The sequence below is a fragment of the Tursiops truncatus genome, chromosome 17 (genome assembly GCF_011762595.2).
Source record: "Tursiops truncatus isolate mTurTru1 chromosome 17, mTurTru1.mat.Y, whole genome shotgun sequence".
In the NCBI taxonomy this organism is placed as follows: domain Eukaryota; kingdom Metazoa; phylum Chordata; class Mammalia; order Artiodactyla; family Delphinidae; genus Tursiops; species Tursiops truncatus.
In genome coordinates, this window is record NC_047050.1 from 10,463,147 (window position 1) to 10,487,177 (window position 24,031).

The 24,031-nt window shown below is 38.8% G+C and overlaps 1 protein-coding gene across 3 annotated transcripts in view; it reads right to left on the reverse strand.

Annotated features, from left to right (window-relative positions):
* Nucleotides 1-908: 908 nt before the first annotated feature.
* The window catches only part of CYP7B1 (cytochrome P450 family 7 subfamily B member 1), a 183,719-nt gene continuing 160,596 nt past the window's right edge, over nucleotides 909-24,031 (reverse strand). For all 3 annotated transcript variants that reach the window (XM_019925266.3, XM_073794450.1, XM_073794449.1), the window contains 3 exons: nucleotides 23,653-23,859; nucleotides 13,611-13,786; nucleotides 909-6,392 (listed from right to left, as the gene is read on the reverse strand). In XM_019925266.3, the coding sequence (XP_019780825.2) occupies nucleotides 6,105-6,392; nucleotides 13,611-13,786; nucleotides 23,653-23,859 (671 nt within the window). In that variant the 3' untranslated portion in view covers nucleotides 909-6,104. The remainder of the gene's footprint in view (nucleotides 6,393-13,610; nucleotides 13,787-23,652; nucleotides 23,860-24,031) is intronic.

The window sequence follows — 24,031 nt, forward strand, 5'->3', positions numbered from 1 at the left end:
CAAACACACTTAAAATTACCAGCATAGCCACTATTTTTTTTTCTATTCAGCTATATCCTCAATAGAAAATGCACATTATTACTCACATGACCATGGATAATGCCAGACAGTTCTGCAAAATTATTGTTTACTCAGTGTTTTTTAGAGTAAAATTGAATGCAAAGATAATTATTTCATAGATTGTCCATTTAATGACATAATTTACACTAAGTGTTCAGCAATACTGAACTGCCTAGTTCAAATGAACAGGAACACTTTGAGTCTAGCGCGATCTTTAAAACATTAATGGAGTGTTTCTTAGAAAAGCTAAGTGTCCCAGTAAAATGCTGTATGTACAGTTACTGAAGAAGCCACACTTCACCAACAGCATGTTCTGTGTTATGTTTTATTTACAGCTTGCATTTCAGCTCTATGAATACACAGAATAGTGTCCAAATATTACTCAGCCTCATTCATTATCTGTGGTAAACTGATCTGCAGAAGACGAAGACCACACCTCTCTTATGTGGAAAGAAATGGAATCTCTCTCCCATTCTTGTTGTTCTTATACATCTCTCCACAGAATAATAGCTATTATTAAGAACTGCAGCCTAGCAAGGTCAGCCTGGTTAAAATAAACTTGTTTCAAAACTTATTAGTCACTGATATTACTTGGATCTGTTTTTATTTCCCACATAAATAACTAAGTGATAATACATTGAAACATATTCTGAATATAACAATTAATGTACTTTTATCGAAAGTATGAGAAAATAAAAATATATGTATATGTATGTGTCGGGGGGAGATGGGGATTTGGGGATCTTCAGACAGCAAAATTATTTCCCAAATAATTTACTATTTGTAATCAAATCTTCTGTCACTCAACATGCTCCTAGTAGGGAAATAAGGGGACAGAGTCATTCACCTGTGCTTTAAAAGTTAATTTATTGGCTTGTTGTAAATTTAAAAAACAGCATTAATTGAGTTACAAAGCACTTGCATTTCTTACCTAAGGACTTTTCAAGATAATTTGCTTCCTCATAAATCCACCTATATACCATTTTAAAATCAAAAGAGTATTAAACAAACATTCAGGACAATTTTTTTTTAATATACAGCACTCCTCTGCTTAAAAAATATTTTAAAATGTAAGTATTGCCAAATTACCTCCTTTAAAAAATTGTTCAGGAGAGATTTTTATGAATTAAATTTATCTTACTCAAGATATTATAAACAAAGTAAACATTTAAGCAAAAAAGTTCCATCGTCAATGATCACTGATTTAGATTAACAATCTGAAGTAGACTAAGTAATAATTGCTTTAGAGAAACATTAGAGAGCTTTATGTGATCATCCACTGTAATTTAAAATAATGCTACAGGGAACTTAATCTTGGCTTGCTAACTTTTTCCTAATTGAGTATGTGAATATGAATACCTAATAATGCAGTTCAAGTACATAATGGTTTGCAATATTGGCAAATTTAATAGATTAAAGCAGTGTACATTCTCAGGGCCTATAATTCTTGTTTTATAATTATTGACATTGTTTTATACGAAGATCAAAGTCTAGATAGTTTTTGTGCTCTGATCTTTGAAATTGTTTTTAAGATTCTGCGGTTAAATTTGAAGAAGTAGCTTACGGGAAATGCTACCCAAATTATTTTTCATGAGAAAATAAACAGAATCATGCAAATTTGGAAGCAAATTTAGAAGCTCCTCTGCCTCACACTTGTGACCCAAAAGTTAATGAGAAAACGGAGAAAATATAATGAAGTACGCCACGAAAGCCAAACAAGGCAGATAAAAGTCCCCGAATAGGTTGCTTATCAGCATTCCTTACTCAGTGATAAACAGCTTTTCCCTGAATATCTTCAGAGCATTTAGTGTTTGCTAACTGAATGCTTCATTACTGTTGGTCATTGATATAAAATAATATTTTTAGTTATTCATTTTCTTTCATTTGAAATTTAGAAGAGGCTTAAAAATGAAAAGATGAGTTTTTACTATATGTCAAATACAGCTTTTAAACAATTCTGAAGCCTCAATGATTGTATTTGGTTTTCATTATTTGTAACATATAATCACAATACTTGATGTATATGTTTTATTGTATGTAATTAGGCTCACAGTAATTTCTCATTAGAGAACACTAATTTGGAATGAGTGATGGAAGTTTCGTTAGAACTGGTGATGAATCAGAATTTTAAAATAGTTTTAAGGAGATGATTTATTACAACTACATTTATAATAAATTAGTTGGGTATGTATTGTGTTCTCTAATAAATTATGTGTTCTTGAAGAAGGGTAATCCAGTGCATAGCATCACATCTTAGATAGAGGAAATGCTCAATAAGTGTTTGACTGAATAAATGAATAATGAATTAACTAATGACAAAAAATGGTTCCCTTTAACAAATACAAAAGAACAGTTTTTAAAAGGCACACCATTGTCAAAGTATCTCTTTTACACTTTAAGTTTGTATATTGCATTACACTTTTCAAAGTAAGTTTGCACATCTTACTGTGTTCAGTCCTCATGATGAACCCTGGTGTCAAAAGGCCTTAATATTTTTATTTTGCAAATATGGAAACTGAAGCACTGAGAGGCAAAGTGACTTGTTGATGAAAACAAACCAGTTATGTCATAGCTAGAATCCATGTCTTTTAACTTATTTCTCCATGACATTTATTCTATTTATAAACAATCTTTAATTACCAGATTTAAGCCTGTCACAAGACTCTCTTGTTTTGGTTCTACCACCCATTGCTTTTACGTAATATTTTACGTAATACTTCTACTCTAAATTCCTTTCGCTATAAATTAAGCAGAAATTAGAATGGAATACTTTTCTGTGCTCTCTCTGCTGTAGCAGCACAAAAGTGTACTACTAAGATGAATTTAAGAATCTGGAAGCTTCCACTTCAGGCAACATGGTGGAATACATGTCCTAGTACAAAACGAATGGGCTATACTTTGTGGCAGGCAGAAGATAAAGCTTGGGGCCCAAGCGAGGTGTGTGTGTGTGTGTGTGTGTGTGTGTGTGTGTGTGTGTGTGCGCCCGTGTAATCCAAGACCTGTACACAAAGCCAAGAATTTGCAGAGACAGCACCCTCAGTAAGTGACTTAGAAATAAACCTTGCTCCACAGAGAAGGACTGTGGGTATACTTGCCTGTCTCAGCCTTGACTTTGGGTAAAGGGGAAAAAAACCCCAGAAAGTCTCTCCTGTCTATTCCTACTCATAGGGTTGCAGTCTGGCTGATTTAGGGCTAGAACCCACACTATCTATGTTGTTCCCAATCCCCTTTCAAAATACTCAAGTTGAAAATGTAAAGTGATCTGAAGTTGATAGTAACACCAGCAGTCAGACAAAAGCAAACGCAAATTCTCTCTGGAGGTGTGAACTTTAAACTCAGGTCTTAAAAAAATCCAGAGATAAAATTCCAAGGAACATGGGCCCAGTAAACAAGCCATCCTGAGGCAGAGTTAAAAGAAAAGCAAACTACAGAATCAGACCCACAAAACACTGATGATGTGGAAATACCAGGTACAGAATGGAACACAAGTCTGGAACATCTCAGAGAATGAAGGCTGACACGGCCTGTGTGTGTGTGTGGGCACGCGTGTGTGCGTGCATGTGGGCGTGCGCACGCATCAGTGTGTGCGTGCGTGCATGTGGGCGTGCGCACGCGTCCATGTGTGCGCGCGTGTGTGCGTGTATGCGCGCGCGCCTTGCGTGCGTGTGCACGCGCGTGTGCACGCATCTGCGCACACGTGTGTGTGAGCGCGCGTGTGTATGTGCGCGTGTGGTGAGGCTGCTGATGACAGGGTTTGCAGCTCAGGGTGGAGGGTGGAGCACACAGTAGTGGGAGGACGTCTAGGTTCTCCTTTGGCCTCTCCCCCCAAATTAACTGTCCCACCAACACAGTTTCCAACACTGGGTAAATAGAGCATTAAAACATGGTGGGTGCACATTATGGGTTACTATACAGCAGTTAGAAGCAACAGATTAAATATACATAAAGTAATATGGATATATCTTTAAAAATATAGAGTGTAGTTAAACATTAAGAAGAATAATGATTTATAGAATATACATTTATGAAAATTAAACACATATGCACCCAAGATAATAACATGTGTTTTATAAAAACACATACAAATAAAAAGATACACACCAAACACAGACTATTTGCCTCTGATGGGGAGGGGTATAATGGTGGCCATTAGCGATAAAATAGAACGAGTAAATAAAGCCAGAGGGCCTTGTTTGGGCCAATTATAATTGTGTACCATGAACTAAGGGGCATAAGACATGTGATCTCTCAGTCCTATGAACCTGAGGTTAAAATAAAAAGAAGGAAGAAACAAACTCGATGGATGGGTTAAAGAGTAGAATAAATTGGCAGAGAAATCTAAAGATCAAAAGAAATTACCGAGAATGTAAATTAGAGGGGGAAAATACGAGGCAAAAAGGTCAAACATGGAGTACAGAGAGAGATACAGGAGCCTGAGGGAGGAAATATTCAAAGAGATAATGACTGTGAACATTCTACACTTCATGAAAGACACCATGACATGCAAGCATGATAAACAGAAACTAAGAACATCAAAGACAAGGAGAGCACGTTAAAGCTGTCCGAGAGGCAGACTACCTACTGAATAATTAAACCGAACAAAGGTTAACCTTTTCAGAACATGAGATATCCTCAAAGCCCTGTGAGGAAATCACTGTCAATCTAGACTTGTGCATCTAGCGAAATCACCTTTCAGGAATGAGGGCAAAAAGGAAAACATCTTCAATCTGGCAAAAACAAAGTTTAGACTGGTAGACCTTCACTAAGGTGCACTTAAGAGTATGGACTTCAGGAAGGAGAAAATAAATGCTAGAAAATCTATTTAGTTACTAAGTATGGTTAAGTATTTTATACTGTTATTTTTAAAATCAATTTCCTTTTCAAAAACAATAGCACATTTCCGAAATATCAGAAGTTCCAAAGAATGCAGCATGAATTAACTGGGTTTAATGACCTGCTTTACCTGTTTATATACGGCATCAGCAGTTAGGTAGGATGCCAGACAATCACTTGGCAATCTGATACTAGCAATCTTTGAATCCTCCACACTATGCTGCATTGTGGCACATGGAATTATACTGTATTACATAATGTTGTAATTCAAATAAACTCCAAGTCCAAGAGGTGAGGCGTCAAGAACAAATACTGCTATCTAGTTTCTCAGTTGGTGTAAATGGAAGCATTTAGGAAAGTTAATTCCAACACCGGCATAACCCTTATAGTTTACACTGGAGTCAAATGCTACCATCAGTCCTGTACTGAGCTCAATATTTACTCCTACAATAAACCTAATACTAATGTCTAGGGCAACTGCTGAATATATAATAGGTTTTTGTGTGTTCCTACACTGATAAATCTTCTCAGTGTCTCACTTGAACATGAGTGGCCTTATATAACCAGAAATTTTGTTCTATTGAGCCACAGTATACAAAGTAATAAAGAACATTTATGGATGATAAAATATTGAAGTGAAGTTGAAGCATTTAATCTACTGCAAAACTCATTTAATGCAAACGTACCCTGGCAATATAGATATTATTGATATTATACTTGAAGGGAACATTTTCATCCAGTGTATCTCATGGAAATTTAATTTCCTTCTTCTCTGAGAACTTGGAATTTGTTAGACTGTGTCCATTTCCAGCACAAATTTCCATTAGTACATAAAGTGTATTCTTACATATTAGAGAAGAATTTGTGACTTTAGAAACATCCCACAGTGTCAAATCTATTGCTGCGAAGGCACATTTACTATGACATTGCAAATCACAATACGTATGAAGAAACTTAAAAAAAGCTACTTTAAGTTAATCATTATGTTGATTTTGATGTCAATTTCATGCCACCATGCTCTTTCTTTCTTTCTTTCTTTTTTTTGATGGGTTTTGTGACGAAGTACAGACTGGACTGATCTCAGATCAAACAGAAATTGGCACTTTTAAAACAAACAAAGCAATTACATTTGAAGAAATTAAAAACAAATAGATGAGCTAAGGACATTTAGGTTAGCTTTGATAGATTTCTTTTCTTTCCTTTTAGCTTCTTTAAGATTTTACTTTGTACCTAAATAAAACATCAGAGTCTGGATACTGAATACCAAACAAAAAGCGGTTGTAGTTTAGTTCTAAGGGCTTATCATCAATTATTTCTGAATCAAAATAAGTTAAAAATACAACCAACAATTGCTTTATCTCAACTATTGCCAAAAATCGGCCTGGACATTTGCTGACTCCAAATCCAAATGGCATGTGGTAATACTTCAACTTTTTCCCTCTTTTAAAAAAGGTGGTTTTCTTCTTACCACTTTCTGTAAAACGATCAAATCTAAACTCCTGTAAAGAAGAAAACAGAGTGTTAAAATAAAAAATTTCCATGAAATAGTTTGAGTTCAGGTTCACACAGTTGCCCGCTCTCCCTGCCCATATTTTTTTTTTTTTTTTTTTTGCGTTACGCGGGCCTCTCACTGTTGTGGCCTCTCCCGTTGCGGAGCACAGGCTCCGGACGCACAGGCTCAGCGGCCATGGCTCACAGGCCCAGCCGCTCCGCGGCATGTGGGATCTTCCCGGACCAGGGCACGAACCCGTGTCCCCTGCATCGGCAGGTGGACCCTCAACCACTGCGCCACCAGGGAAGCCCCTCCCTGAGCATCTTAAAAGGCTTCTTTTAACCCAGAAAATACCAGGAAGTAAAACTTAACTAAGTGCAAATCATGTATGAACTTTCAAAAAACCCCAGTGTTATTAGAAAATTACTTCTCCCATATCAAACAAATTCAAACTTTTCTATATGACTTTTCTTCACATTTCTCTCCTACGCTGAGTTTCCTAAGTATAGAGGCAGTATTTCTGTTTTTGTTCTCTAAGGTGGGTCTCCACATACGGGCACTTGAAATACCAATGTTGGGTAGAGGGAAGGGCTCCTGCAGAGCTACCATGGTTAGCGGACAGTGAATCCTACTGGCCCCAGAGGCTGCCTACCTAAGGATCCCTCGTGTGCCCTTCTCTATCCCTTCCCATCAGCTACTGAGGGATGAGAAGGATGAGTTTAGGATTTAGTGTTGGGATGAAATAGATATTAAATAATAAGATTCACATTAGGCACTAGAGAAGAACTAAGCCACAAAATCGGTCTGGCTTGTGTTTTGATGTTGTATCGACTTTCTCCTATGACAGCTCTATTTAGAATGAGTGTTCTTTGGGTTAACTCTCTTGGTTTCTGAGATGTTTTCACAAGTAAGTTATAGTACTTGTTCCAGAAAATTACGGGACTGGTTTATGGAGGGTGTTGGGTCCTCCATCTTAATTTACTCTCGTGTGAGTCTCTGAGAGGACACTGAAGGACCTTATTTTAGTCCATGGTGAATTAAACCATCGATTACATTAACGCACATGGCACGCATGACAATGACCAAGTCTTTCCCTTACGCGGTGCTCATTAGCATTAGACCTGCTCAGCTCACAGCTTCGCTATGAACTATGAAGCCAAAGGCAAAGAAGCAGGTCAGACTGAAAGCATTTAGGTTATAGCGAAAACCCTACAGTTCACGTATAAATCCTGAATCCGTCACAGATGATCTGATTTTCTCACTCAATGCCAGTATTCATGTCAGCAAAATCATTTCCTTTAAAAGTATTGGTTTTATCCCCAATTACCTAGGATACTGATGTTGATAAATATTCAAGCTTAGAGAACACATTTTGTGTGGTTTCTATTCCACCCCCTAAACTTGCAAGTTGATGAAATCATAATGGCAAAATTAATCTGCATCAGAGTGCAAGTATATTTTCCCACAGATAGTTCTGGGATGTATCTGGATAGGATCTACCCAGTGCTAACCTAAAAGTATCTGTCCATCCTTGTAGTACGGATAAGGACATTCTCTGTGGACATCCACTTTGTTACTGGAGATAGGATGGCTATACGGTACTCTCTCCCAGTAAATCTTTTTCCATTACTGGGGCCCAAGCCTGCTTGCCTGGGTTCAGTACAGGTGCTTCCTCCTTCTTACTGACCAATCTGAGGAGACCAGCGCTCTTCCCAAGAGCTCCTTCCCTAGGCCAAACCAGTTGATGTCAGTTTTGCCACAAAATGGTTTTCTATTCTGAAAAGCTCTCCCTGTGGTCAGTCCTATGGTTGAAGCCAGAACATGCAAAAGGAAAACTTAGCCTGGGTTACGACTTCATAGTGTGCTGATATCATCAATAAACCAGAGACTGTCAGGGCTTTTCTATGTTTCTTTGTGTACATGAATATGCAGCTGAGAGGTCACAGTGACCAACAAAGAATGCCCAAGGGCTCTCCCAGCCCTGCCATGTTCAGGTAGCGTACGTTCAATACCCCCAAACATCTAGTCAACCAGTAATGTCACTCCTCTAGTTTTCCATCACCTTCCATTCGATTTCCTCACAATAAATATCATAGAAATTCCTATTTAGTTGTTTATATTATGAAACAAGAAGGGAAAAGGCCAACTTCTTTTGCTCTGTGGCTACCATTAAGCTCAAAGGGCATATGGGCATAAATAGCTTTTTGAGTCAAAATTTCTTCTCAGTTTGTTTTCCGTTGCCAGGACATGGAGAACCCAAGCAGGAGCCAATTTTAGGATGGGCTTGTGGCAGCTGCTAAGAATATAGTCTGGTTTTAGAAAAAAAAGAAGGGGTGTAATAGTCTCACCCCAGAAATTCTGGGGTCATAGTGGCATAGAACAAAAAGTTAGAAAGCTCAAGATGCTTTGATCTTTGATCTGGAACAACTTGAATACAGGATTTGTCAATGTTGCAGTGACCATAACAGCTGGGTGCTTCATGATTAAAAAGGGTCAATTAAATGCAATATTATTCAATGGAGAAGAACAGAGAAATCATAAGAGAAAAGCATGAGACACTGAAATTCCCCATCACTCCTCTACTGACTGTTGTGGTTGTTCCTCAACATCTTTCTTCTGCATGAGATCTCTCGAGGCACCAATTGTGGTAATCACATTGCTCTGGCCTCTCACTGATTTAGGAGAGGGTGTATGAACCCGTCTCTCGGTGCTACAGGGGAGGAGTGTATGGGGCCATCTGGGAGAAGTTCTCTTCTTGTGAAGAAAGAAAAACACGACAACATGGTCCATCACTCTTCCTCCTCTAGACCTGGTTATATGTGAATATGATGCCTGCAAGGCTGCAGCTATGCTGTCACCAGGCTGAAGCTAGCCCTCAGGAGATGGCAAGCCAAGAAATCCCAGGAGATGGGAGGTGTCACACTGTCTTATTTATCTCCATATTTTCAAAGCCCCACCAGAGTGCTATGCACAGTGAGGTTCCATAGATGTCTGTTGAATTAGTGAATAAATACATGACAATAAAGTATATTTTAAAAGCAATCTTCAAGCTTTTGAAGAAAACAGAGATATTGAATGAATAAATAAAGATGGAGAGAATGAAGAGTAGATGAATATTCAAATAGAAAATGTTTACAAATAGAAAATGGTATAATATTTAGTACTAGAAATAAAGATTGGGTAGACGATACAATTTCCTGGATAGAGAAGAATTCTGGGTATGAGTGACTGAGGAACACTGCATACCACCCTAATCTGTGTCCTCCAAATTTTGTTTAGTTCGGTTCAACAGCTTCTTTTTAGCACTTCCTGTATGTGCAGCATTGAAGTTGGGTTGCTCAGTGGTTGATCAGTTTATGTTTGTATCCTTGAAATGTACTAAATGGCACAATCTCTATTCCAGTTTGAGAGACAGACAAAAAATTATTGAGAGTATTTCCACATTTGTCATGACTAGTATATTCTAATAATAGTGGAAATAATCAAAAGCATGTTGATACAACAATTTTTATAGTGATTTAGAATTTTTTCAAGGGCTTTCAAATTTATCACTTTATAATCCTTACACCTCCGAGAAGTAGGTTGGGCAGACTTGCATGAGGTGAAATAAGGCTTTTCGTCTTCAGAGCCTTGGCGGGGGGTTGGGGGTACGTCAAAGGCTTTGTAATTACTTTGTTGTTTCCCTGTGTCCTTACTTTAGGAGGCTAAATGGTTAAGGTAATGCGTTACCATCTTAAATGTTGGCTGTTTCTTCCCTATGGCCCAGCCCTTTATACCTCAGCACCTCCATAGAAAAACCAACCAATAGATCTGGTCTTCTCCATAGCTCTATTTTTGGATGCTGCATTTTGGCAGAAAAGTAATCATCACCATTTACTGATCACTTGAGAGCCAGTGGCTAGAATTCTGGCTGACAACTGACAAATCTGAAGAAGCCTTCATAAAATTTTTAAAAAGTATCCATTCCTAGTTAATTAAGAGATCATCTAGATTTTCTTGGGTAGCATTTAGACCGATAAAGAAAGAAAAGAGAATTGGGAACAGGTGGTTCCTCTTGCTCTCTCTCATTGTTTTAATTTCACGTGCCAATTTTCTTTTCCACATCAGCACGTGCCACCCGACTGGCTAACATTACAATAAGCTAAGGAACCCATATTCAGGAAAAGAATACTTCTTAACACAGTTTACGTGTTGCTAGCTTACAGGCCCAATTAGGTTCCCAAACATTTTTTGTTTAGCCTACATTGCGTTTTAAACTTAATTTCTCCAAACGTTTAAAAATTCTAAGCTTCACCCAGGAATCTGAAGTTTAAAAAAAATAATAAAAATGACTTGGTCGCATCAGGTCTACATGCTTGTTAAGGACTGAGGGTTGGTTCCAAAGTAGCCACGTGGTCTCCCTTAGATGCCTCCTGGGCTGTCCTTTCACCAGAGATCTCACCACTCCTGATAGTATTGCTATATTTACACACAAGCCACCTCATCTACTGGATCTAATTAGGCCCAGTACACATCTGAATGTGCGATATCTGTAGTGATTTAACGTTTCAACTGAAGTATATGTTCACTTTCAGAACATTCATCCATCTCAGCACCTCCTATTTATTTCCTTCTATGGGTCTCCTGCATGCCAGGCACTGAGAATTCAGAGAAGGTAAGGACAAGGTCTCTCCCCTCCTGGAACTTACAGTATATGGACACACAGGCAAACAAGTAATTGCAAAATACCGTGGGGTGTGCCGCATAACAAAGGTACACCCAGGCCACAGAGTGAGCAGTGGCAGATTCTCTGAGGAATGAGGTGGGAATCAGGGGCAAAGAAGAGGTGATTAAGGGGGATTACTGTGGAGTCACCTGGAGTCTCTCGGTGGACAAGAGAGGCATTCAACAATAGAGAGATGGGTGAAGGAAGATATAACCTGTTTCTAGAATGAAATACTCTAGGGTCTCTTGGGCTTGAACATCCTGAAACCATGCCTCATTGGGTTGGGGGGAACCAATGTTCCACGAAGGCACCTCAGGTTCCATGTCCTCTGAGAATAACTATACTTATATCTGGAGTTGGTCTTCCTCATGATTTTAGCCTAAGAGCTATTGGCTACTTTCTATATCTAAGGGCTGGTCTTCTCATTCAAGATCTGTAGGGTACAAAAGTCAGGCAGTGAGGAGTATGAACTTCGGATGAGCTCCTGGGATAGTGCTGTCCGTGACAAAGACCAAGGATGGAATTTTCCAGAACTTTCTTCTCTTTTCTTACTGTTAGTGCATGATTGTTTTGGGATGGGCATCTGTTACACGAGCCTCTATACCATCTACTTATTGCCATCCTAAGTGATTAAGAACAAAAGGAATCAATCCATAAGCCTGAGAGTGGTAAGTGCTCAGTAAATGTTTATAGAGTGAATGATTACATAAGGCCTTGTCAAAGCATATAGAATTGGTTCTGAACGATACCATTTTTTCTCTGTGCCGGTAACTATCAGCATTCCGCAACTAATTTCAAGGGAACAATACCATAGCAAAAATCAGCTAGTTGATTTGAACATTAGTCAGGCATAGTTGGCTAATGTTAAGTCTAGTAAATAATAGAGAATGCTCTTCAACTCAAGCTAGAGCTGCCCTAATGATGCTAAGTCAGAGTTCACAATACTGCAATTTTGTTCTTCCCACGGATTTAGTATGAGGCAAACCCGTCCGACTACTCTTTATGATGTAAAGTTTGGGCATTGATATTTAGCATGCCACAGGAAAAGTATAAATCGACACACTTTCAAATGTTTAGCTTTGATATTTAAATTCCTAGAAGTCTAACTCACGGTCTTTTCCATCATGGTGGCAGGGTTGGGGGTAGAGAACAGGAGGATCCCTAAGACCTTACCAACGGTGGTGTTTGGTAAACATTTATTATTTTTTGATAACTTTAATGTTGATTTTACTATTGTGACATGAATAATAAACTTGATGACTAGCAGGATAATCACATAATAAAAATACTAAGCAGAAATTAAAAATTGTAGATAGAAATGAAACTTTTTAAATTTTAAAATATTTTTCAAATATTAGCTATTTACTTGCTTTACTTATTGACCACCTAGTTCCGTAGGGAATTTCTTTTTTTTTTTTTTGATATTTACAAACGTGGAGATGAAGCCTGTTGTCTGCAAAAATGTTCATTCACTCACCAATACCCTACTTCTGATCTGTTATCATTATTCACATAACGCCTCTTCTGAAATACACAGAAACCATATGTACATTCTCCCCTCACTTAAACAATTTTGCCTTTGCTGATGAAATAAATGCTAATTATCTCATTGTATTTGAAGTTTGTCCTTTTCTTATTAATTTCCAAAATTCAACAAGATTTTAATCCAGCCTGGCTGAAAAACATCTTAGAAACGGGGTTTAAAAGTGGTTCAGCTCTAAACTGCTCAAAAAGAGCACAGAAGTTTCCCTTTGAAACATGGCATTTTATACACAAAAACCACTGCAGCAACAACGTGACTTCCTGAGAAGCACAGGCAGAAGATGACTCTGCTCAATTTGCATGCAGGTGGTGAACCTCTGAAGTGGTATTAAGGGATGAGCCAAGGTGGATTAATTTCCAGTCTTTGATATTCATTAACTCCAGCTTCAGAAAAAAATACAAGGAGATGACACAATTACCCTCAGAGCTTTACCTGTGAGCAGCAGCTTCACAATCTCAAGTTCATAATGCCATCCTAATTGATCAAGAAGGGGCACATACCTTTAGTAAGAGGTGAAAAAGTAGATGAGCTTAACTCTGGCAAGGACGGTATCTGACTCTGGGACAGTCAACCCCACTCTGGAAACACTTAGCAGAAGAGTCATTATTTATTCTCTAAGCCACCTGTCAATAGCTAGCCCTCCATGGGTTTTAATAATTCTCTGCCAAGCAAAACTTAATTTAGGCCTCAAGTGAATAGTGTCCATCAAGGTATCAACGTTCCTTTCAGTTGAGGGAACTGGAGTTTAGTCTCATCGCTGTATTTCTCTTTATAGATCGTGAAACCTTTGAAAGAGAGATCCTTAAGGAAACCTTTCAGTAAATAGGAAAATGTTCCCATTGGAAGGAAAAACAGGAGTCATTAAGCTCTCTCAAATTCTTTCTGGAACAAGATGGTAAGAGAAAGAGCGATCACGAGGGAGAGGAATGTGCGTGCAGTATCTAAGAGGGAGCAATACCGGCGTGATGTTTATTTACCTCTGGAGCTTCAAAGATTTCAGGGTCATAATGTAAGACGGGAGGAAAGATGCCTACAAAGTCTCCCTTTCGCAGACAGCAGTCCTGGCTCTCTAAGTGTAGTGTCAAGTCCTCTTGAACGACGCGAAAGATGCCAGAAAAGGAGCATAGTCGCAAGACCTCAAGAATGGTGCTTTCTGAAAGAAACAAGCAACATTTTATTAAAATGTGACTGCTCCTGAAAAGTGCTCGCAATTTGCCATTAAAGCGCATAAACAATAGCTGTGATTGACAGGGAAATCCTTTCCCAATCAGATCCATTGAGCACCAGGAAGGAGCCAATGGGGGCTCTGAACGGGAGTGAGGAGGGGAGGGATGAGACAGCTGTGGCCCAGCCCCCAAAGCTCGGGGCATTTCACAGGCAGGAGACAACAGCGCTGTACTGGGGCAGAAAGTCATTAATTAGGAACTTCGTAGGCAAGAATGATCTGCAAGAGAGGAAGTCTGTGTTGGGGCATACGCACTGGAAATTAAAACCGTATCCCAGTTAAAGTACACCACTGGTGGGTTATTTCACCAACCTTCGGAACAGTGATGCCTTCAAAGCCAGGCTTAGGCATTTACTAACCACTTAGGCAGTTAATAGTAAAGTAATTGTAGTAGTGCTTTCTGAGATAGCTTAACAATTTCTTTTATGCTGGTTGTAAATAAAATGTGAGTCAGCATTTGCTGGAAAAATTTCAAAGGGAAAATACTTTAATAGGAATCCGAAGAAAACCATATTTCCCCCAGCATCCAGGGAAAATAACAGCCACCATCATAACCTGGAAGATTCCAGAAGCTGAACGTCCTTGCTTTCCCAGTGGCCTTCACCTTTTGCTCCTAGCACGACAGATTTTATGGCTAATTTCCGGCAATTTATCCTGGCAGTTTGAGGAGGAATTCCTTTGGGAATAATATGCATAATTTGCATAAATCATTCTGATAGCATGCATATCAGCATGCAGCTCCTGTCTAGGTCTGCATCTTTGCCTTCATAATCAAAACTGACTATGTTTTCACCAGCGTGAATGGGTCTTAGAAGAAAAAGCTTGATTCTCTCTAATCAGCAATGCGAAAAAAGAGCTCCAAATTGAGCGTTCTCTCCCCCTTCACATGGTAACAAATGGTTGTATTTATGGCTTGCAATTTAGAATCTCTCTCTCTCTCTCTCTCTCTCTCTCTCTCACACACACACACACACACACAGAGGCCAGTTTCTTAGTGTTCAGCAAAGGTCTGAAATGTAGAATAACCAATTATTAGATTATAGAGGCGGGCAGGTCAGTGAGGGCTTGCGTCAGGCAAAAAATAAAAATAAATGCTATTTCCCCCAAATTGAAATCTATGCACAGCTTGCATAGGGCTATCAAGTAGCTTTGGGGACCTTCTCCCAGGAGGTTTCTCCCTAAGCATTCATTTGTCTAAAGAAATGAGGCTGCGGTCAGCTCTGTGTGGCCAGTGTGGTGATTCGATATGACGTACAGTGAGGCTGTGCATATTCTTCTGGACTGCCTTCGTTATTATAATCAGGAAGAGTCAAATCGGTTTGTTGGTGACAGGGCCAGAAAAGAACTTTGGTTTTGGAACATGGACTCCACTGCAGATAGCCACAAGGCACCTGACACGACGGATTTCAGCTGGCAGGACACAAGCGACCAACATTTCTATGGTGAAAAGCAAGGGTCAGCTTCCCGTGTACTGCTGCTGGCTCATGTTGAATCAACAGCAGCATAACATCATTTTAGCTTGTGGTGTGAAATGGTAGCTGACATATGCAGCAGTGCTGTGCACCCACCAGGTCCAGGAGTGGTGTGGGAAGAAGAAATACAAAAGCAAAATAATTGTGGGGTGGCCACTGTGACAGGGCAGGCATCCGAATAACACGGTCACATCCCATTGGCTGACGTGCTCGCGGGAAGTGTGGCAGCTTGCGCCCACTGCGGTATCACAAATGACAATTGGGCAAGCGTATCTTATGCAGAAGTTAATCACAATAATGGAGCACAAAGTGTGGCTTAGCGGTCAGGTCATAAATGACAAATCTGTTTTACCTTCCAGGACCGGTTATGTGCGCGAGACGAGGTTGGCTCTGGATCGCAGCGATCATGTTGAGACTCATCGGAGGACAAAAGGAATGAGTGGCATTATTATCCACAAAGGAGAGGGGAGCTCCCGTGGCTCTGCGTTACAACGTACAGACACAAAAGCCACAGCCTTGCCGCCAGCTCCAGGAAGAATGCAGGCAGGGCTATATATACGTTGAGAAGAATGACAACTGCACAATAAAAAAAAAATTGCAGCCTCTACTTGTAGTTGTCATAGTTGAGCAGACACCAGCCAGTGCCACTGACAGACCAGCTGGGCCCTGGGAGGCCTTCCATGCTGCACAGTAAATTACCCTGCATGGCGGAGCAACATCTGTTTCTGTGCTAGTGCCGAACAAACAAGGCAATTGAAAACATACCAAGGGATAACCAAGCAACAGATGAACATGACCCGCATTTTTTCCCCCCTTCTCACACTCGAGGTGCTAAACTTCATTGTGCAAGCGCTCCACGGAAGAGAGGCCAGGTTGGTTTGATAAGGTGTTGTCAGAGAGATTTTACATATTTCCAAAATGGAAAGAAAAACCTGATAGTATTGTTATTCTTAGAATCTTCTTTCCCCCTTCTATCTTCATTTCTTTTATACCAAAGCTAGCACTCAGTTCTCAATTCGCTCTAGAATTTAAAAAAAAAAAAAAAAACTTTCCATACACTTATAAATATTCAGTCTTTAAACCTAATTTGCTATACTTAGTTCACATGCCTTCAAGCATTTGTCTTCCAATTTCCACTGAATAAATGCGTACTAATGAGAACTAGAGCAAGCTGCTGAGGCAAAGCTGGGTGACTTGGGTCTGGCCTGCCACCAGCTTGTGATAGGCGGGCAAATTGAGTTAAAATGAAAAGTCTTGTCAGCTGAAATTCAACATGGTAGCCAAACAGCAAGCTGTCAATCATTCCAGCCAAAACAAGGGACTGCAGGTAATAAAAGGTCATTGTGATCATTAGTGCACTTGGCTTTCATATGCAAGTTAATTTTAATTAAACATGATCTCTATCTGTAAATGTTTTATAAAACTTGTGCATAATGGGTTGTTAATTTATACTTACATTTAGCAGGTAATAGGACCCTCTACTTACTAAACGCATTGTAGAAAAATGGCTATCAAGAATGCAAATATTTGGGGGGTAATTTACACCAGGCACTGCAAGGTGCCAACAATTGCAATTGTGATTAAGATAAGGCTGCCTGTGTTTTATTAAGAAGTGAACTTTACTGACTAGTATCACCAGGGAACTGGATTCCAGAATTCCCACAGTGAACTTACAATTCAAAGCCTGCCCTGTCTTCTTCACTTGGCCAGGGAGATTTCTCTTTGCAGGATATAAAAATATTCTGATTAAGTATCCCTTCTAAGCAAAAAGCTGGGGAGTATGTTGAGCTAAGATGCTTTATAATGTGACGGGGAAGGAATATGGCAAAGGAGAGGAAATGCTGGTAGAAAAAGGAATATATACACTCTCTCTTCTGCCCTCATAGCTCACTGCTGGCTGTACTAATTGACAGATGATTCTCATTTGCAGATTTAAAGAGCTGAAGCCGTTCATGACAATCAATAATGCATGTTACAACGCAACCACAAATAAGCACATCCAAATTTCTGCCTCACACTTAGGCTATGTCTGGATATGTGGAATGAATGTACTGTGACATGGCCAGACTGTTAATTTGGGTCATCTTAATGATTGGTGCAGACTGTCACACCATCTGATTAGCCATGGTGATCAGTGGATAGCGGCAGTGGCTGCAGTGAAATGAGCAGCCAGACCCTGCTGCAGTCGACTGGGGCTGAACACGCCGATGGTCTGAAAAAGGCAGGCGGACAGGAAAGGGAAAGGGGGCTCTGGAGGCAGTGTGCGCTAGAAGGGTGAGGGTGAGGAAACAGAGTGAGCCTCCAGATGTGTAGGCGAGTTTTTACAAAACCACTTTCGAGACAGGTGAGAAGGTAAATAAGGCACTGTGGTCATCAGACAATTTGAAGCCAAATAATTTCTCTTTGGCTCAACAACTGTGTATTTTAAGTAAAGTTAAAAGCAAATCTGAATTGGTACGAATGCCTTTCACTCTGCGCTGCAGGCACGGCTTTTGGTTTACTGCTAAAATACACAAACGTAAATTCAACATTCACAGAGTCAATAAATGCACTATTAAGGAATTTCTCTGCTCAGGGCACTGGGCCACTGCTGTTGGTGGAAAAAGAGAACAGAGAATATGGATGTGGCCTTCACACACACTACAATCTAGGTGTTAAGTCGGAAGGTACATATATACAGGAATGCTCTCCAGGATCCTAGTGAAGATACTGTTCAATTTTTGATTGGATAACTCCAATGATGGCATTCAGAAAGTCCATTTTAGTAGCAAGTTATTTTTCGTACTGAGCTGAATTTTCCTCCCTTAAATTTCCACCCTTTAGAAGACACAAAGGCAAAAAAATTGAATCTCTCTTCCACATAACAGCCCTTTAAAAATATTTAAAGACAACTATCATGTCATTTTTTAATTGTCCATCAGAGATGATATGGCCTTTAGTCTTCAATTCAATTAGTCAATATGCCTCTTAAAATGTGGCAGAGCTGGGTGTGCTATTTCAGTTGGAAAAGTAGAGAGGAACTACTTTCTCTGCCCTAGATACCACACTTCTATTAATATTTTGTTGGAAGCAGATGAGCAACAGATTTTTGAAGTAATATCTCTCCATGGACTTGTGTTAAGCTTTCTGATATCCTATAGGTGATCAGCTCTGACTGCTCATTGCAATCACCGAGGTGGTTTTAAAAAAATAAATGTTCCATAACCGGCCAATAGCATCAGAACCACTGCATTAACGAAAACCTTTAAATTAGTGGTTTTGAACCTTGGTTACACATTAGAGTCGCTTTGGAAGCTTGTAACGCCATCAGCCTGCACCCCAGACCAATGAAATCAGAACCTCTGGGGGTGGTTTGAGTACTTTTTAAAGCTCCTGAGATGATTCCAATGAGCAACGGAGGTTGAGAACCACCCTATTCTGCTGGGCCACACATTTCCTCATTCTATTCTTACGCAGTTGATTTTTAGACCTAAGTACAATAATTTGAATTCTTATTAAATTTCCCTTTCAATCCTTTCAACTCCTGTTGCTGCCATTCATTATATTATCTAGCCCTCTTTGTTTTGTGCTGAGCTGAAAATTTGACAAACATCCAAATTAGTATTTTTCACTTTTTAACCAATGTCTCCTTATGTTACACATAAAAATCTCATTACCTGATTTCTGGTATACGCTTTGTGGGAGATACCTCTCTCTCCTCCCCCAGTTAGAAATTTCTAACATGAAGTAGAATTTTTACCTCCTGTATATCCCCACTGGAAGAGAGGATTTTGTTAAACTTTACTACTGCTGTCTAAATTATAGACACTTTTAATTTTTCAAATACACAATTATTTTATAATATTGAATGAGCTTTTTCAAAATAACACCCACAGTTATGACAAATACATCACACTAAGACGTTAATAGTAAGGCAAACTGTGTGTGTGTGTGTGTGTGTGAGGGGGGATATACTGGAACTCTCTTTGTAACTTTTCTGTAAAACTATTCTAAATAAAAAGTTTATTTAAAAAAACCCTCAAAATTCTGATGTGAACCTCTAGCCCCAACCTCACCCTCAAACCCAACTGCATTTGAGAATTCGTGATATGTATCCTTGTAAAATATAATGGGCAAGGTCTCTGGTACATTTCTAGGGCATTTTCCCCCGAGTTGACAACATTTATACGTTAGCGCTGAAGTTAGGTAGAGCCAGCATCAATTTCTGGCTCTGCCACTATCTAGTTGTATGATTTGGGTTGGTTAACTAATCTTTCTGCACCTTGTTACACAACAATTAAATGAAGATAATAATACTTGAGGATTAGATAAGCTATACTTGTACTTACATGTATATATATATATATATAAGCTAGTACTTGATCATTAAATAAGCTAATAAAAGCCTGATACATAGTAAAATAATAATTATGAATATTATCATAATGTCTCATCCTGAAATTAAGAATACAGTTAACACTGTACCATCTAGCCCACATTTTCTGATCTAATCATGTGCATATCACAGCTGGCGCTGATGAATCAAGATACAAAGAACTCCTCTCCCCTCTCTGTTTGGACAATGAAAAAAGACTCAAAAAATTCTGCTATCAGATAGGTTTGAGGGGAAAAGCGTGAGTGTGGCCAGAAAACCCAAGTTAAAATCCTGCTTCTCTCCTTTACCTCCATGACCTTATTAGCCAAGTTATTTAGCACCCTGAGAATTTTCTCATCTGTAAAAATGACAAAATAATAGCTCCCCCAGTCCCCCAGTATCTTAAAGAAGATCATATGAAACAATAAAAGTCCATAAAATTGCTTTGAAATATTGAAGTCATGAATATATTTAACATGAACTATGTCTAATGATAATACCAGCTTGGTTCGTAAATAATTGAAAATAAAGAAAACAACATAAACGTCATAGGGATGCCACTGAGGTTAAACATCATCTTGGTGATAACAATAGACAACATTTACTGAACCCATACTTTTTAAGTTATTTAAATACATTTTTCAGGTAAATCTTGAAGTAAGAAGTAGTACTCAATGAGATTATTTGTTATCCATTTATCAAAACTTCAATTTTGAGAACTTTCTCTTCTCACATTATCTTTTTCTCTTATATTCTCTCTGAATCAACTTTTCTACTTTTCTTTTTCCTGTATTGGAAACCTGTAGTTCTAAGTCCTACCTCTACCCCAGGTTCTTCTTTCCGGGAAAACAAAAACATTCTTACTTTTCTTTTAGAGTTTCTCAAACTTTCATTCTATCAGCAACTTCTCCTATGGAAATTTAGGTCCCAAGTAACAGTTATCTGAACCCCACTGTATATACTATCTTATTCTAAATTTATATGTAATTGTAGAGACCTTTACTAAACACTGATATTCAATTTTAGTGAGGACCTGGTACGCAGAATCTTTATAACAAGTTCCATATCTAAAACAATATAGTTGTGTTTTTCTTTATCTAAAAGAAACGGGTAGGATGGTTGTAAAGAAAGATGCTCAGGAGCACTGGAAAAAAGCATAAGTCCGTCACAGCCTCTTGCAACGGATGACTGCGTTGAATTGCGTGAACAGGCTTGATATTTAAAAGCCCACTTGATGCTGCACGTTTTAAGTTTTGCTGATGTTGTGTGTATACTGATGTCAGAGTAAATCGGACACACGCGAGGCCTATAGGATTGGGCCACGAGTGTCAATAACATGTGTACGATGATCACACCACGATAAGCCTATGCCCCCTCGGGCTCTGTCTTCAAGGATCACTCTAAACAAGAGAAATCATTTTTCTTTAGGAATAACATACTGGTTTCTACAGCATTCTAACTTTCCTTTCCAACTTCGCTTTATTATCGATGCGCGATGACATGCAAAATCTCTGTAAGAAAAACTCCTTTCCCTTTGTTTGCTCTACCAATATCAAAATTCTCCTTCCTGGTTTAAAAAAAAAATGCAGCATTCCTTTCATCCTTGTGAACTTTTTTCTTATAATAATAAAAATTCAAGATATCTTTCTTTAAAGAAATTGTACTTAGAATACATAGAACTCTTTCTTTAAGGAGATGAGATGCACATACACTCATCCCATGCAGTGCACTGTACACATTTAATTCTGTAAATCTTGCCTTTCCTCATATAGTTCATACCCTTTTGATAGAGAGAAATACGATAGAGCTATGACTAGATGCAGAGGTTATCTGTTGTGAGTCTGATTCGTATAAAAATTTGCTTCAATCTGCATTGAAGATGCAATCTGATAGACATTGCTTCAAACTGTCTATCTGGAGAAAGAAAAAAAGTGGACCCTATTATCTAGAAGATTCAGTTCTCGTAATGAATAACACTGGCCTCTGCTGTTACCCGAGGTTGTGATGAACGGGGTCTACCTTCTAGATTGCTGAAGGTGCTTCCTGTACTCAGGTGGATCTCCAGGCACTTGGGATTGGTGATGGTCATTTGTTGATGATAAGTGAGCTGTAAATGTCTGAGGGCTCCTGGATGAAAATCTCTACTCTAGTGATGGACTTAAATGGACCCGGATTACGGCTCTGGAACCTGCCATTTCTTCAGCTTGAATAAATTTAAACGTGTCTGCTTTAATACCACAATTTTAAAATGGTCTTTTCTTTCAATAGTGAGAAGTTAAGAGTAAAAAGTAAGTTGATGAATTTCAACTAAATTTTAAGAGTTTATAACTGTGTTCTGAATACAAACACATATTCCTTAAAGTTTATTTGCTTTACGTCCCTGTATACATTATCTGACTCATAAAATGCAATTGAAATTACTTGAATAAATGGGAGATGAAACCTTGATATTCATAGGAACCATAAATCTTCTACCCAGAAAATACTGTGTGTCTGCGTGAAAGCAACTACCCAGAACTTTACGCAAAGTTTGTGCATTTGGTCCCCAGTCATTCTGAAAAGCAAAATAAAATAATATTTGTATTTTAATAATGCTGGGATTATTTTCCTTCTCCAAGCAAATATAAAATTACTTTGATAATGCACTTTGTTCTACAGCGGAAACTAACACAACACTGTAAAGCAATTATACTCCAATAAAAAAAATAAATAAAATTACTTTGATAACGTATGCTAAAAACGGCATGACTGAACAAGCTAGCCAACTGTCACTACAAGGCAAGCTTCCTGCTACTGCCTTTGATGGGTCTTATCCTAACCAGTGGGAACAACCTCCGGAACACTTGGGGCCATTCTTCTTAATGTCAGCTGGTGGTCAACACTGATCAAGACCTGTAGGGCCTTTGCTCCCAGAAGTTCCCATCAAAGAACCTGGAACATATTTAAAAGGGAGAAAATTGAGGCCAACATGGGCTAAGATACTTGCCTACATTGTCAAACGAGGGGAGCAACAGAGATATATAAAGACTTGCTCCTGCATTTGTCCAAAGGGCCCTGGAATAGTGTATAGTAAAAGAAACCACAGGATGAAACGTCAACACAGACAAAGCAGAGAATAACTCGTTGGACTGGAATTTAACTTTGGGAATTAAAATTCATTCACATAATGAGAGTCGTCTTATCAAAACCGGAAAAGGCGAATCCACTGTTATCAAAAGCTCACTGTTACAGGCACACAGGCCTACATAGAAAAAGAAAAGCAACTTAGTCACTTCTGACCTCAAACGTATTTGAAATAGTGACCATGCATATCTCATGAACCAGTGACTATTTTATAAAATATTGACATTTCACATGAAGTAATTTGTAGCTGTGGCTTTTTCTTTTCCCTCCCTCACTCCCTCCCTTTCTTCCCTCCTTTTTTTTTTTTTCCCCAAGTGTGTTTAAATCATGAACTTCCAGTGGAAATCACTCTTACTACATTTTTGCGAATCGTACGCTGCAAACTGTATAATACATCTTAATCTCTGCCTGAAAATATAGACACCATTTGAGGGAAGAATAAGTGTGTTTTGCACACAAGTTGTCTGTCTGAAATACTTTCTTTTTTAATCCCGAATACCTTTCTTGTTAAGATAGCCCAGCATCGTTTGGAAAGCATTAACACACCAACAGATGCTCAGAGTCTAGTGACTTAACAGGCATAAACCTTTTTTTTTTTCAAATAATTGCAAAGCTTTGGTTTAGCCTTTTGCATACCTTACATAGTTAATTACCTAGGCCTTAATGTTTACATGCAATGAGAGTATCTACAGCTATAAACTACATAATTTATAATTGATGTAAATGGGTGTTATTATGTCAATTAGGCAGCTGTGTCCTCCACCTCTTGGTAAACAGCTTTGAGTGATAAACTGACTTTGCAGAGAGGTACCTTCTTTTCTTCATAACAGATAAAAATAAATTACCAAGGTAGACCAGGCTGTCCAATTGTTCTCTGGTGAGGTGGATGGAAAATCCAGGCCCTTTCTTTTGACCTGTTGACTGCAGCAAATGGTCAATTTCGTCACGCAGCACTGCCATAGCTTCTGGGTGCCGTAGAAGGTAATACATCGTCCAGAACATAGTTGGAACCGTGTTTGACACAGAGGCCCAGAGCAAGCCTAAATGATGTGCTGGGAGAAAATAAGTGAAAAGGAAGATTAATAGCGTTTATTACACTGATTAGATTTGCAGTGTGCTAATTAAAAGATGTTAGGACACAGACCCAGCCAAGGATCAGTGCATGCTAATGAGGACCAATAGGCTTCTGAAGTCTAATTTTCTGCTTAATGAGAATAGTTTAAA